This window comes from Motacilla alba, chromosome 7 (genome assembly GCF_015832195.1).
Source record: "Motacilla alba alba isolate MOTALB_02 chromosome 7, Motacilla_alba_V1.0_pri, whole genome shotgun sequence".
NCBI classification, from domain to species: domain Eukaryota; kingdom Metazoa; phylum Chordata; class Aves; order Passeriformes; family Motacillidae; genus Motacilla; species Motacilla alba.
In genome coordinates, this window is record NC_052022.1 from 2304035 (window position 1) to 2319486 (window position 15452).

Below are 15452 nucleotides of genomic sequence, written 5' to 3' on the forward strand. Positions count from 1 at the left end.
GACGACTTCCCACAGCGCCGCGCGCGCCGCTCCCGGAAACGGATCCGGGACTGGGAGGAAGGAAGTGGATGAGGGGGAGGAAGAGGAGGGGGGGGAAATGGACGGGGAGGAAGTGACGGGAGCGGAGCGGAGGGAAGGGGAGGGGAAGGGAAGAGAAGGGAGCGGGCAGCGCGCGGTGACGTGAGGGGGCGGCGCGCGCGGGGGCCCGTGGGGGAGCGCGCGCGCGGGTCCCGCCCTCTCCTCCCTCACCTGAGGGCGGGAGAGCGCCGTGAGGGCAGCGGAGCGCCGTGAGGGCAGCGCGGGCAGCTGAGGGGGCCGGGCAGAAGGAGAGTCAGTGTCTGTCTCTGCCTGCCGCCTCCGCCGGGGGGGGACGTGCCCAGCAGCTGAGGATGCGCCCTCCCGCCCGCCCTTCGTCTGCTCGGGCTCCGGCGTCTCTGAGGGAGCCGCGGATGCAGCCTGTGAGGAGGGTAACGGGCTCTGGGGGATCGGTTTCTGGGGGGATGAATGGCTGCCGGGGAGGGGTCTTGGGTGCTGGGAGAGTCTTGGCTGCCGTGTGGGGGTGAGGTGAGGGCTGAGGGGAGCGCGCGAGCGGCGGTGGCCGCCCTCAGGTGCCGGAGAAGAGGCGGGAAACGTCGTGAGGGGAGGTGGGGCGCCGGACAGTACCCCAAGACCTTCCAAGCCCTGTAGGGCCTCCCCTCATTTCCTCCTGGGCCCCCGCAAGGTCCTCCCAAAACCCGCGCTCGGTGTCCCCACAGCCCATCATGGACCCTCCCAAGCTCTTTGGGGCCTCTCCGTTCCCTCGTCATGGTTGTCACAGACTCTCCCAGCCCCGAAAAATGAATCCCCTCAGACCGCCCACCTTCCCCATTTCCACAGCCCTTCCCCAAATCCCTCCCCAAATGGACACTCCCCCCCCGACCCCCCTATTCCTTTTCAGAGCATTCCCAGACCCTCCTAGCCCCCATAAATTCCTCACCCCAAATCCCTCAGGACCACCCCCAAACCCTTCCCAGGACCACTCCTAAATCCCCCTCAAGACCTGTAATTCCCCCCCAAATCCTCCTTAGAGCCTCCCTCAGGCCCTCTTGAATCCCCCTCAGAACCCACTCAAACTTCTCAATCCCATCATGATCCCTCCCAAAGTCCCCCAGTCCCTAAAGGTTTCCCCTCAAACCCCCTCTGGATCGACCCAAATCTCTTTAGGGACCTCCAGTCCCCTTAGGACCCCTTCAAGTTCCCTTCAGAGGCAGCTGGTCCAGAGAGATGCTGTGGTTATTGTTATAAACTGCACATTATAAACAAGGATTGCCAGTTATTCCTGTAAAAACGTAATTGTTGTCTCTTAATGTGTTCCCGTGTGCTTGTAGCTTGTTCCAGCTGCAGAAACATAAGGACATCATTTTAAACTCTCTACAGCATCCTAAAGCCAGCACTGTTTAGGAGAAGTGTGTAAACATTAATGTTATTGGGAATAAATTTTAAGTTATTTCAGTGTTTTGGCTGTTTTTCACTAGGAAGATGGACTGCTGCGTCTCTGTTAGTTAAGAACAGATGCTCATTACAGTCCTTCAAAATGACCAGCATCTAAGTCCAGTCTCTGACTGGGATTGTTTGGAAAGCAATGCTATTTAATAAAATGTTTCTTTTCTCCAAAGATGAAACCTTCTGCAACGAGCAAGCGAAAGTTGAAGGAGAGCAGCGCAGAAAGTGCTGAGTGCATTTCCCAGGTCAGTTACATCTGTATTCACTATTTTCTTTTCAAGTTGTGGAGCTTTTCCACCCTCTGCCATTCACGTCGTTGTATTTTTTTTCCTAGGCCAGTTAGAAAGACTGGTTCAGATACTGACTTGTTCAGATACTGAACTGATTATTAGGGCTGTACATGGCTTTTGTACCTGCACTTCTTTCAGCTTCCCACCTGTTGCTTGCTTCAGGTGTTGCAGTAACAATGTAGTAAAAAACTTCAAGGATGGTCTTGTGCTTTTGCAACTGTGTGTGGCCACAGATTTGCATAAATCTATTTTTATCCGTTTTGGTTTTTTGATCTTCCAGTTTGTAGGGTGAATCAGAAGCCAGGTGACTTTTTTTAGCAGCAGGACAGCAGCTGCCAAATCAGTTTTTAGTTTGTTTGTTTTTAAAACCTTTATTCTCCTGTTTTCCCAAAGTTGCTGGTTAAAAACTGTAACGCCTCTTGCAAGGAATTACCCCTGGGTCAGTGATTTCTTATGTAATAAGAAATTTATATCTTTAATCTTTATATCTTATTATCTTTTTATCTTTAATATCTTCTAATTGCTTTTTCTCCTTTATATAATATTTATACAGCATTCTGCCTCCTGCAGCTCTATTCTTACTTTCAAGACCCTTCTATGCTTGATAACAGTAAAAATTTATGTACTACAGAATATTTGTACCACAGAAGTGCCTCATTTACTGTTATTTTATTGCTGTGGTTACATTTTGTAAATTCTGCTGTTTGAAGCCCCAAATATTTTTCCTGTTACATCCGTAGGTGCAGAAAATCTTACGTGAAAGATTCTGTCACCACTGTGCTGCTGGGAAGCTCTTTGGGATGGAGCAGCAGTACAGGTGAGGGAGCAGCTCCAGGAGTCAGTGGGTCTAATTTAACTGCTGTAGTGAAATAGTCTGGTCAAGTCAGAATTTCCTGCCTCTCTGTTTTGATACAGGTTTAAGTAGCTTCCAGCCCAGTGCTTCTAACAATGATTTGCCTCAGATTTTGATTTTTATACAACTTTTTTTTTTATACAATTGTTTCCTTCTGGTTTTTTCAGGCTCTGAGTTTTGGGTTTCTTGTCCTTGTTTCGCATCTCTCATTCATGAAGCACTTTTCCTTTGGATACTTTCAGTGCATGTTCTAAGACTTTGTGCAATGGCCTGGCAAAGCAAGAAGTTAAATTCTCTTGCTGTGATACTTTATTTTTACTTGAGATTTTCTCCTGTCTGTTGGTGAACTGTGTTAGAAGTAAAACTTAAAATTTCTGTGCCAACATTGTGTTTGTTGAAGCAGAAACCCATGTTCAAACGTGCTTCTGGAGCCATCCAGATGGGGAATTTAGGGTTGGGAAGAAGGGATTTAGTGGGACAATAACACTGTCCCAGTACTGATCATTTTACAGATGCAGGTCAAATTCTGCAGATAACAAACATGGATTTAAAGAACTTGTTTTCAACAATTAATTTTTCCAAGGCTGACTTAAAGTGGGATCACCTGATGTGAGCACAAGTTTTCATTACAAGAGGGACAAAACCATTTATTAAACCAGTGAGCTGTAGCTGCAGAGCTCACATGGGCATTTCATTGCTGATGTGAGGAAATGTATTTCTGTTATGTCAGTTTACAAAACAAGCCTCCCCCATTTATACTGGAATTCTGAAAAGCAATTTCCAGGCTGTGTCCTGCTCAGTGTGCCCCTGGCAGTGAATTATCCTGCAGGGAAAACACAATGAGCTCCCCAGCTCTGATTTTCCCTTCCCAGGATGTGTCAGGGCTCTTGGCTGGGGCTGGCTCTCCAACAGGGACAAACCCACTCGTGCTGCCTGCAGCTGTTCCATGAGCACTCTCACCCCTTCAGAAGCAAGAGCAGGGAGTCAGAATCCCATATTCCAAAAGCACCTGATGATGTGTAGGCATTTGGGAGCTGCAGGTGTCACAGGGTGCTGTGAGCACGTTAAATGTGCTTCGAGGTGATGAGTCTATCTGCAGGTCATCCCGAGCTGCTGAGGAATCGGGTAGCACAGAAAGCAATCTATTTCTTAAAGAAAGAAATAATTATTGAGGTCTCTGCTTTCACGGCAGAGAATTGCAGAACTTTATGAATTAGTGATACTCTCAACTTCTGCATGTTTTAATATTTTAAACTATTTTAAGAGCTCTGATCACTGAGCCCTTTGTACTTTATTGTATTACATTTTGCATGCCCTGAGTGTTGGCTCTCAGAGCAAGATGAAGTGGATGGAGTTTTATTCTTTGAATTTCCCCTGGCTTTGGGGGATGTTGTCAGCTTTGAGGATTTCAGCCTGTTTCTGTTTTCAACGCAGACATTTGCTGGAGCTGCTGAAAAGAACCACGGTGCACGGGGAGAGCAATTCCGCCCTCATTATCGGCCCCCGGGGATCCGGGAAAACGGCGGTAGGAGCAGCTCTTGGAGCTTTGTGTGGCTCCAGCAGAGCTCACTGAAGTCCTGGGAGCCTTTGCAGCTCTGCCTGGTTTTACACAGAGAATTGCTAATGGTTTGCATAGAAATTCAAAACATTCCAGGACTTGCTGTGGAAATTCTGTTCAGGAACAGCATGGAGAAATCTGCTCCTAACCTGTCCTTGCAATTAAGCCATGTTCTGATTGCTCTTTAGTTAACCTGGTTTTGGGCCCTCACTGTAAAAAAAGACAAAAAAGGATCCAAAAGCTCTAAAAAGAGTAGTCTGGGGGGTGGGTTTCTCCATAGCTGTGTGTCTGCAGGGAATGGTCAGGAATATTGTCACCTGCCATGGAGCAGAGTATTTTTTGGTGGTTACAGTTTATTAGTGCAGGTTTTGTATTTTAAGGGAATTCCCCTTAGCTGAGGCACATGAAGGGATGGCCTCTAACTTAAGTGCTTAATACCTCAACGTTATTCAGACACTCAGGTCTTTAATGTTTGCATGAAATGATGTGATGAAAATTTGTGGTCCTTTCAGACAGAATATAAGTTAGCAAAATCACCTATATTACTTCTTTTTTATACATCAAGTTAGAGATGCTGGAGTAAAGAACATCCTGTGTGTGTATATTTATATATTTATACTTGCACATAGGTGGGAGCTACAAATCCTCCTCTGAAGAAGCCAAAGCAAATAGCAGCTTTTTAATTTTTAAATTTAACATTTCCACTACTTACAGATATTTCAATACAAGTTTTTACTAGTAACAAGTTCTTGATGGACACCAAATTTAGGAGTTTTGTAAGCAGCAGTTGGTGCAATCGTGCAGGTTTAATTTTGTCTTCCAGGAGAAAAGAATAAGCAGAGTTTCGTTGAAGATCTAAAGCAGCGAGTTTCCTTCTACAGCATCCAAAGAAGCCATGAAGCTGAATATGGCACCAACTCAAGAGTCAAATTCTCTCACATCTCAAATTCATAAAGCTTTTTGATTAAGGCAAAAGCCCCAGATATTAGCCCAAAAAATAAGTGACTGAAATACCAGAGTTATTTTCCTTTCCCTCCCAGTTCAGCAGAATGAGTAAATGTAATTGCCACAGTCGTGGCTGGTGAATGCAAAGTTGTCATTTTAGTGTTTTAGTCTGGAAATTACTCAAACGTGTTCCTAATGAAACCTCACACGCTTTCCTATCCTAGAATATCTGTAATTACACATTCCTTGCTGTTAAAAAATTAATCTTCTCACAGAAATTCTGTATTTTTTCTTTCCTAGTTATTAAGTCATGTCTTAAAAGACCTCAGGGAAACGGAACAAGTGAGAGAGAACCTCTTGGAAGTCCATCTGAATGGCAAGTAGAACATCACTGGTGCAGGGTTCTGTTATGTTCAGTTCTGTATTTTGTATGTACTGAGGGAAATGCTTGCAGCAACTTGGTCCAGCCTAAATCATGGACGTGTTTGTCTGTGAGCTCCAGAGTGCCTCTCTTTGCATTTCTCTATATGGAGGGAACCTGTGTGCTCTTAGTGACAGAATTGAGTCACTTGTCAGGTACAGGAAACTCCTGTCCAGTGTGATTTTTAAAAAGCTCTGTAAGGCTGGCACGGGAGAGAAGCTGCTGGTACGTTTCCAGTGGGAGTGAAGGACAGCTGCCAGTTCCTCATGAAGAATCCTTTTCTTTCAGGGCTTCTGCAGACAAATGATAAAGTGGCCCTGAAGGAGATCACCAGGCAGCTGCAGCTGGAAAATGTGGTTGGGGACAAAGTTTTTGTGAGTGACTTCACTCACCCCTCCAAAACCCTTTCCTGGGACGCTGGGGCGGTGTGGGGTGGCGCTTGCAGGAGCTGCCTGGGCTGTGCCTGCCAGAGCTCCACACAGGACCTGGGCTTCCCTTTGCTGCTGGAGCAGTACTGATGCATCCTTTTTATTTTTTAAAAACACATCAACTTGTGCCTTACAGGAGGGAAAAAGAGAAGTCTCTCTTAACAAGCCCCAGAAAAACAAACTTAAGTATTCCAAAGTTATTCCAAAGTATTAAGTATTTATAGTATTCCTCAAGTGTTTATTATTAATAGTATTCCTTAAGTATTCCAAACTTAGGTATTCCAAAGAAACTTTGTTCAGAGGGGTGGGGAATTTGGAAATGTTGTTTTTAACATTTCAAAGCAAAGAATTCAACCAAAAAGCAGGATCTTTAATGCATTATCAACCTTTTTTGGTCTATCCAAAAAGGAAGCCTATCCAGGCTTCCTAGAGCTCTCATTTTCCATGACATTTCAATTAAAATATTTGCTGCTATTTCCCTTTTCCCACAGATAAACTGATTTACCTGAGTACTGAAGACAGTCCTAAAGAGAGCGACCAAAGTGCTTGAAAATAAATTCCCCTCATTATCTGTAACTCACCTCCAGAGGTTAAATTTGTTTTCTGCCCCCTTTGATAAGCCTGCAGTTCATTATTTCTCATCTCCCACCTGGAGTGCTGCAGGGTGGGAGAATTTGTGTAGCTGGACCGGGGTGGGCACAGCCACTCAGAGTTGTGTTCAGAAGGGTTTGATGCTCCCATCTGTTCAATAAAGTTACCAATTAAACCCTGCTCCCTCTGTGGAACACGTCAGGTGGCACTTTTTCCATGTGTGTGGCTGGAAAATGAGGATGCAACAGCTATTCTAGGAAGGATGGAGCTGCCTGTGGATTTAGCTGATGGCAGGCATTCTCCTGATCACTAATTTCTGCCTGTCTGGGGCAGTTTGGGGATTTCAGACTGGGAAACAGTGGCTGAATGTGGAGTGATCCATCATTGTTCTTGTCCTGAGGAGTCCATGATTATACAGCATGAAGTACCACTGGGCATTTTTGAAAGCAGAGTTTTGGAAGGAACTGGCCTCCATAGCCTGTGTGAATTTGCTGGAATTAGACAATTCTGAGAATGACACTGCAAAACTCTTCTGAAACTTCTTCATTCTCTGTCCAGGGCAGCTTTGCTGAGAACCTTGCCTTCCTCCTTGAAGCTCTGAGGAAAGGTAAACACTAAAAATCCCTCTTGTGAAACTCTGGTCACTTGACTGGAAAGTTTTTTCTTCTACTTTACAGGTGGAATGAAGAAACTTAGCCCAAGAATGTGTCATGGTTACAGAATATTGTAAAGAATAGTTCATACTGATTACTACTCTGAATATAGTGCATACCCCTGATACTGGTATATATACAGCTCCTGGAACTTCTAAGGCTTGCAAGTGATGTTAGCTGTGAAGGACAGAGTATTTTATCCAGATTGCTGCTATTAAAAATGGTGTTTTTAAAATGAAATTGGCCAAGCCTGTGTTCCTTGTAGCCAAAATGCTGTTTGGCTGAACACTACAAACCCTTCCCAGTTTCTCCATGTATTTTCCTTTTTGCTGTTGGACCTGTGGGAAGGAAGGGCTTAGTGAAAAGCTGAAAGGAAATCTGTGCATTTTTAACCCCATTAATAAAGAAAGCTGTAGCAATGGAAGTCTAATGCTGGAGTTGCCCTGCTAACTCTCCACATTTCTCTCAGGAGACCGAAGCAGCAGCTGCCCAGTTTTGTTTGTCCTGGATGAGTTTGATTTGTTTGTCCACCACAAGAATCAGACCCTGCTCTACAACCTGTTCGACATCTCGCAGTCTGCGCAGACCCCAGTGACAGTTATCGGGCTCACCTGCAGGCAGGTGAGAAAGGGCATTTCCCCATTCCAGGTGTTCAGCTGTTTTAAAGTGGCTTTTGTTTGGTTGGAATGACTTCTCCTTCCCTGGAGCCTTAATTTCCTAAGAGACTTTGCTCAATTATCCATGTTTCCAACTTTTGAGTTGAGAAGGGGGAAACAAAATAATTTGTGCCGAGAGCAAATTGAAGATGCCCAAAGCCTTCAGGCTCATTGCTAAAGGGGCAAACCAACATTCCTAAGGACACACGTTCAATATTAGACCGTGGTTCACTCTTTTGGGGGGCTCCTGAATTTCTTGGTTGGCAATTGGCAAGGACAGAGTTGTAACTGTGTTTGAATCTCTTTTTTATTTATTTTTTTTAAGAAACCACTTCAGTAGGGTGCTTTTGCTAGAGAATGAGTTCAGGACCCCTGTTCAGTTTGCTCTGATTTTACAGTGGCATTATGTTGAATTGTGGGCAGGTTGTGTGAGATAACTCCTGGGGAACCCTATGGAAACTTGATGGAACTGATGCTGAGGAGAGTTGGGTTGTGACAGGAAGAACAATTAAAATCTCTCATCAAATCCTGATTCTGGGTTTGGCTGGGATTAGCTGGGCAAATTTCTGGACGTTAATAGAAATGTTAAATGTTGGTTTAATAAATGACAATCTTTCCTTTTGCATCATCGCTGTCCTGAGTGTGGTGTGCTCCTCACCCATTATTTAGCACCTTTTATCCCCTGTTTGGAGTGTAGTTAAGGCAGTGTCTCCAGAGTCACAGCTGCTGTTTCTGAGGGGTTTTTTTGGCTCTTAAGTATTTTTTGGGATTTTTAAGCTGTATTCTCTCAGGCTGACAGAAAGCACGTGGCCTGTCAGCTGCCAGCCCCGGTGTGAGCACACAGCAGCTTGTCCAGAGCCCTGACAGGCTGTGAGGCTGGATTCAGCCTTAAGTAGCTGAAATATTTCCATAATCTATGGAGACATTTTGCTGGGTTTCCTGGCAACAAATGATCCTGATGATGTGGAGCACCACGTGGGCTGGGATGGTTGGTGGCGTTGCAAGGCACATCAATTAAAATCATCAGCAAAGGGCTTGTTAGAAGCTTATGTTACAACATTTTAAGCCTGAGAATTCAATAATTCTTTCTTTTTTCAGCACACTTTACTCCAGTGATTTGTCTGTGCTGTAGCAAAGAAACACCAAATTCATCTGCTTTTTTTTAATTACTGTTTCTCCTTTTTTTTTTTTCCATCAAGGATATCCTGGAGCTCCTGGAGAAGAGAGTGAAGTCAAGGTTCTCCCACAGACAGATATATTTGATGAATTCCTTTGATTTTAAACAATACATAAAGATATTTAAGAAACAGCTTTCTCTTCCTGCTGAATTTCCCGATGAGTCTTTTGCACAAAAATGGAATAATAATGTTCAGGTACTTCAAGCATTTTATACTTGATTTTAGGAAAAACTGTAAAGTGAGAGCAGTGTAAAGCTGGCTTACTTTAGTCACATGTCCTTTACCAGTAAAAGTGTAAAGCTTTTACCTAAGATTGGCATTTCCTTTCACTGGCTGAGTGTGACATGGAATAAATTAAATTATTATAGAGAATCTTTGCTTATTGAAGTCTGGAGGTAAAATTGTCACAGGAAAGACCAGAAAGTTGAGGTTGGACATGAAAATTGTATTGTCAGGTGTAAGCTGAGCTCTTTAAAAATATATATTTACTTGTTATTTTTCCAGGTGAGTATGAAATGATTAAAAGTGAGAATGAGATGGTTAAAACATCCCTTTATTGTTTTTTGCAGCATCTCTCAGAGGATAAGACTGTGCAGGACGTGCTGCAGAAGCTCTTCCACCACACCAAAGACCTGCGCTCGCTGCATTCGCTCCTGGTGTGTATTTGGGTGTTTCTGAAGCACCTCCTCACAGTAATTCGTGAGCAGCTCTCGTGGTTTTCAGGCCGTTCAGCTGAGCTTTGCCTGAAACAGCATTTTGCTGAACCTCAGCCAGGGCTGGCTCCTTGCAGGCTCTGTCAGCTGCGCTGTGTCAGTGGGTACCTCAGTAACTGCAGTTCTGTAGCAGTTCCCCTGGGAGGATGGACTGTTCATTCAGATGGGGCTGAGCTTTTGCCATTTAACTTTCTCCCAGCCTTTCCATTTATAAAACAAACTGTAGGTGAAACCTTTTGAAAGCATTTTTATCCTTTCTGAGTTTGTTTTTGGTTCCTGGTGAATCCTGACATCTGCTCATATTGGAACCCGTGTTTTCTGCTTGAGCTTCCTCCCATCACCACACAGAGCTGCAGCTTCTCGGAGGGTCTTGTTTAAATTCAAGCTGCCTCCCTAACTCTGCTTTTGAACACTGCTCATATAAATGCACTGACACTTTTACAGAGGATAAACAACACTTATTTGATCATCCTAAACTATCCCTGTGCTTGTGGCAGTGTGACCAGCCCCATGGCTGCTGTGCCAGCCCCGGTGTGTGACTGGCTGGGCTGGGCTGGGCTGGCTCCTGTGCTGCCAGCTCCTCCTGCAGGGCTCAGGGCCACCCTGAGAACCAGAGCAGAGCCCTCTTGGTGGTGCTCTGGCTACTGGGCTTGGTTACAAGATTGCAGATTATTCCTAGTGCAGGGCACCCAAATCTGTGCCTGTGGCTGCCCTGGAGGCCAGGAAAGGAGCCGATGGCAACCCAGAGCCTCCCTGAGAGCAGGTAAGAGCTGGGGCTCAGCTTTCCCCTGTTTTCTGCAGCATGTGCTGAGTTCTTGCTTTGCAAAGAGACCTTTTGTTCTGAAATCAGCTCCCAGTAAAAGCACAGAATACAGATTCTGGAGGGATGAGTGAGCAGTTCCTGGACAAACTGTGGAGAAGGTTCTGGGGAGACCTTGGAGCCCTCCCAGTGCCTAAAGGGGCTCCAGGAGAGCTGGAGAGGGACTGGGGACAAGGGATGGAGGGGCAGGACTCAGGGAATGGCTCCCACTGCCAGAGGGCAGGGATGGACGGGAGATTGGGAACTGGGAATTCCTGGCTGGGAGGGTGGGCAGGCCCTGGCACAGGTGCCCAGAGCAGCTGTGGCTGCCCCTGGATCCCTGGCAGTGTCCCAGGCCAGGCTGGCCAGGGCTTGGAGCAGCCTGGGACAGGGGAAGGTGTCCCTGGGTACAAAAGCAGGTGCAGAGCAGCTCTAAGTCATTTCTGCAGCAGCCTCTGAGGTGCCGATCCATTGGCATGGACATAAACAGGTCCGGGAGGATTTATCTCCTGGAATCAGGAGGATTGAAGGTTTTAAGCCTGGAAAAGCTCCCTGGCAGGATGAAATTGAAGTGCCAGCTATTGCAGGGTCAGCACTGTGAGGCTGCTGTGCGTGGGGCGTATCCATTCCTGGTGCAGCAGGTGGCTCAGGGAGCTGTGCGCGTTCCCAGCAGGAGCGCAGTGAGCGCCGTGTGTGTGTTGCAGATGCTGGCTGGCAGCGCAGTGACCGTGCACCACCCCCTGCTCACGGCTGCAGACCTGCAGGAGGCCAGCAGGCAGCACAGCACCGACTCCAAGGCCAACATTGTCCATGGTAAAGCCCAGCTTCTCCCTGGAGCTGCTCTGGGAGCAGGGGAGGTGTCAAGTCCCTCCCTGGAGTTCTCCTGGTGGAGGAGATGCTGTGCAGGGAGTGTTCCCTGTGGGTGTGAGCTGCACAGACATTGCCCATGGAGTCTGCTCCGAGGGTCCAGCAATGCCAACTTGGATACTTCCAGTTCTTTTTGCTGGGAACAGCCCATTCCTGAACATTTCTATTTCAAATACACAGCAAACAAATGTTCTCTTACCAATCCTCTCCAGTCTCAAGCTGTGCCAAGGGAAATACAGGTTGGATATTAGGAAAAAGCTTTTGCAGAAAGAGTGATAAAGTCCTGGAGTGGCTGCCCAGGGAGCTGTGCAGTCACCATCCCTGGGTGTGTTTAACACAGCCTGGTGTGGCACTGGGTGCCAGGGTTTAGCTGAGGAGCTGGGGCTGGGCTGGACTCCGTGATCTGGAAGGTCTCTCCCAACCTGGTCATTCTGGGAATCCTTTAAGACTTTGGAATTTCTTTACATAATAAAGATACAGAACAGCAGTGGGTGAGGCCCAGAGCGTATAAAAATAGCGGAACAAGCAGAGTGGGTGAAGTGCCTGTGTTTGTGATGCGCTCAAGGGAAATACTCGGGATTCCTGTCTCTCCCTGCAGGTTTGTCTGTGCTGGAGATCTGCCTCATCATAGCCATGAAACACCTGAATGAGGTCTATGATGGAGAGCCGTTCAACTTCCAGATGGTTTACAATGGTGAGAGCAATGCCTGAGCCTCACAAACCCTACCCCACTGACTGCCTTCAAACTGCCCCTTTTCTTCTCCTGCTGCTGTAGAATTCCAGAAGTTCATCCAGAGGAAGGCACATTCTATGTACAACTTTGAGAAGCCAGTTGTCATGAAGGTGAGCCTGAAATGATTTGTAAATATTTTGGTTTTAGTTCCCGAGCACGGGTTGGGGTGGTCAGACGCAGCCCTAGAAGGGAGTGGGGTGCTTTGGGCAGGAACGATGTTCCCTTCCAGTCCCCCTTTCCTTCCCAAGGCCTTTGAGCACCTGCTGCAGCTGGAGCTGGTGAAGCCGCTGGAGCGGCCGTCGGCGCGGGCGCAGCGCGAGTACCTGCTGATGAAGCTGCTGCTGGACAGCAGCCAGATCATGGACGCCCTGCAGGTGTACCCCAACTGCCCCACGGACGTCAAGCAGTGGGCAGCCTCCTCCCTCAGCTGGCTCTGAGCCCGCCTCCCCTGCTGGGCTGCTGGGAGCCCCAGCACAGGGAGCGTTACCCGCTGCGAGGTCTCGGATCCGTGAATTTTTGGGAGCGGCTTTCTTTGCTGATCCATTTGGGATTTCCCAGGGAGAAGGGTGCTGCTGTTCCCCTCCAGCAGCCTCGCTCGCTCCCAGGTGCTTTAGCTCAGCTCAGTGCCAATCCTGCTCTCACGCTCAGCTCCCACTGGGAGAAATCCAAGCTCTGCGGTCTCTTCCTGTGGCTGAGGGCTCCGGATCCTGGCTCAGGCCCTGCTGCCCTCCTGGCTCCCTGCTGCAGCCCCATCGAGTCACAGCTCACACTGCACTTTTCCATCTCAAATCTGACTTGACATGGAAAATTTATCCAATTAAATCTTTAATCACAACTGCATTCACTTCATTAAATGTTTACTCCAACGGGCGTTGGCCATTTTGTGCCAAGTGCAAGGTAACATCTTTCCATACCCAATTTTTTGGAGCGAAACTCAAGCGTTTGGCTCAAGAGCTGCTCTGGGACCAGCCCCATGTGTTTAAAATAAAATTTTCAAAGAAGCATTTGCAAGTCAGAGTAGTCACATTTTTTATTTTCCCGCTGGGGAAGAGGGCAGAGTATACATTTGTATTTGTACAATATTTAACAATCACTTCATTGAGGGCGAGGGGGGGTTGGTTGGTTTTTTGGCACTCGCAGAAAAGCAGCAAGTGCCTTTTAACAGTAGTACAACAACCTGTGCCCAAAACACTGACAAATACAAAGAGGAAAGTCAAAGTAATCGCTCACCAAACTCGAGAGGTAACGAAGAGGAGATGGACTGAAAAAAACAAAGTGGAGGGAGAAAGCAAAGCAGTCCTGCTGGTTGAGTATCTGAGGTAACAGATGTTCCATCAAGGATGCTACTGGAGTCCTTTGCTCAGGGACGTGTATTGCAGCTTCCTGTGTTTTGTACCAAGTGTTCCTGATCAACAGAAATGTCTTTAAAAAGGATAAAAAAGCAGGAGAAGGGGTGATGACTGAGTGTGGATGCTGATGGAGCAGCACAAGTCTCAGCACCGGCTACAGGTGAGGTTTGAGAACTGCACGCTGCCGTTCCTGGGTCATTCCGTGCTCGGGGGAGTTTGGGAATGCCCCAGGAAGGGCAGCGCTGGTTCAGCCCCTGCAGCAGCTCTGGGGCCCGGGGACAGGAACTTGTCACCCTCCCAGCTGGTGCGGCCAGGCAGGAAGGGACAGAGGGCACTGCCCAAACAATGCCAGAACCCTCCCTAGCACCGCGTTCCCGGATCCTGCCCTTGCTGCTCCCAGCTCTGAAGTGCCACGGGAATTCATTCCCAAGCGCTGGGGCACGGCTGGAGCAGAGCAGCTCGGGGGGATCATTGTGAGCCTTGGAAAGCTTCGGGGAGGAGCAGCCTTTCCTCAGGGACGCTACATGATGCTGGGAATCCCAGGAAGCTGGGAGTGGAACAGGAGCTGAGCGGGGGCAGCCCCGAGCCCGCAGCGGCTCCTTGGGAAGGGTCACACGAGGAGGGACGTGGACACGGCTTCAGTTTCTGCAGCAGATTCCCAAGAGCACAGAGTGAAACCAGCCCCGGGCTCCGGTTCTGCCAGGGAAGGGTCACACGCCCCGAGGAGGAGTCCATGGCTGGGTTTTGTTCAGAACTCTGCTCCTGCCCTGCTCTGGGTGACCTTTAATTACAAATGGAAGCCAAAGGGAAGCGTGCAGCCAAGAGGACCCCACCAGCTGGATTTCCTTCCCTTTTCCAAGGGTCCCTTGGAGCAGGATCCCAGCAGTGCCCTGGGTGGAACAGCAGCCCTTCCTCCCTCCCTGCCCCGAGCTGGCTCTGCTTCCTCCATCACACCCCACTGCTCCCAGGGATGAAGTTCCCAGGTCCAGGTTCCAGCCAGCCTTCAGGAGCTGCCACCTGCTGCTTTCCAGAGACACCGGGCGCGGACACACGGACACACGGACACACAGCACGCCGCGGGCCGCCGCCGGCTCTGCTCCAGGGGGTCACAGCATTTATTTTCCTCGGAATTTGGTGCGAAGGATCCAATCAATGCAGTGGGACAGGATTTGGGAGAAGCGCTTTGGCACCCAGCTACCAGTCACTGTAATTCCAGCACAAAGCTCGATATCCTGAACTCCTGGAGTTGTGAATTCAGGAATCTCCTGGAATTGTGAACAACTGGAGTTGTGAATTTCCATGTTTTCCTCGTTTGCTGTGAGTCTGTGCTCTGGCCAGTGAAATTCCTTTCGTTACCTCGGAATGGTCATTGCATATTGGCAGCAGAACTAGGTCATCCCTGACATTTGTAACATTTAGGATCTGCAATCTTGGCTAGGGCGTGGTGCGTGACTCCAGGCTCAACCTGCGGCTCAGGGGCGGTGAGCTGCACTCCCCTCCCGCGGCACCGAGCTTTGAGTGGAGGGAAGCTGCACATCTCCAAGCAGAGGGTGAGGAATGGGGGAACTGAGCTTCCTGAGGTGATCCTGAAACAGTGACACAGCCCCCACTGCCTGGCGGGACGGGGAACGCGCGGCGACCTCGGCACAAACATAAATAGGAAAAAGACTCTTTTTCAAAAAAAAAACAACAAGAATTCAGAGCTTTCCAGTGTCACAGCTCAGAGAAAATTATAAAAAAAAAAGAGGAAAAAAATGTCATGCTTAAGGTTTCAAATATTCCTCAGACACAGCAAACCTAAATAGTATTCAGTTAAATAAATGGATGAGATACTCTGGGAAATGGAGGGAAAAGCTTTCAACTAAAAGAGGAGGGAAAATTTTCTTTCAATAAACAGCACTTTTTCTTTTTTATACACAACAAGCGAGTACAAGAA

At 47.8% G+C, this 15452-nt stretch overlaps 1 protein-coding gene across 2 annotated transcripts; it reads left to right on the forward strand.

Annotated features, from left to right (window-relative positions):
• The first annotated feature begins 114 nt into the window (after window positions 1-114).
• ORC4 (origin recognition complex subunit 4) lies at window positions 115-15203 on the forward strand. Of its 2 annotated transcripts, none has more exons than XM_038142898.1 (14): window positions 115-467; window positions 1656-1727; window positions 2513-2589; window positions 4060-4150; window positions 5429-5504; window positions 5838-5923; window positions 7127-7175; window positions 7691-7842; window positions 9077-9250; window positions 9625-9711; window positions 11272-11380; window positions 12033-12128; window positions 12210-12277; window positions 12416-15203. In XM_038142898.1, the coding sequence occupies exons 1-14, from the start codon at window positions 390-392 to the stop codon at window positions 12602-12604; spliced, it is 1404 nt and encodes a 467-aa protein (XP_037998826.1). In that variant the 5' UTR covers window positions 115-389; the 3' UTR covers window positions 12605-15203. The 2 variants fall into 2 exon arrangements, with proteins under 2 accessions (XP_037998826.1, XP_037998827.1); XM_038142899.1 differs by having other exon boundaries at window positions 116-458.
• Window positions 15204-15452: the final 249 nt, after the last annotated feature.

Bases quoted from the DNA above. Each gene is read 5' to 3' on its own strand.
- ORC4 (XM_038142898.1), top strand. From the start codon at position 390: ATGCGCCCTCCCGCCCGCCCTTCGTCTGCTCGGGCTCCGGCGTCTCTG. The intron at 1,728-2,512 runs GTCAGTTACATC...TTACATCCGTAG, and splicing joins GTGCTGAGTGCATTTCCCAG to GTGCAGAAAATCTTACGTGA. The intron at 7,843-9,076 runs GTGAGAAAGGGC...TTTTCCATCAAG, and splicing joins TCGGGCTCACCTGCAGGCAG to GATATCCTGGAGCTCCTGGA.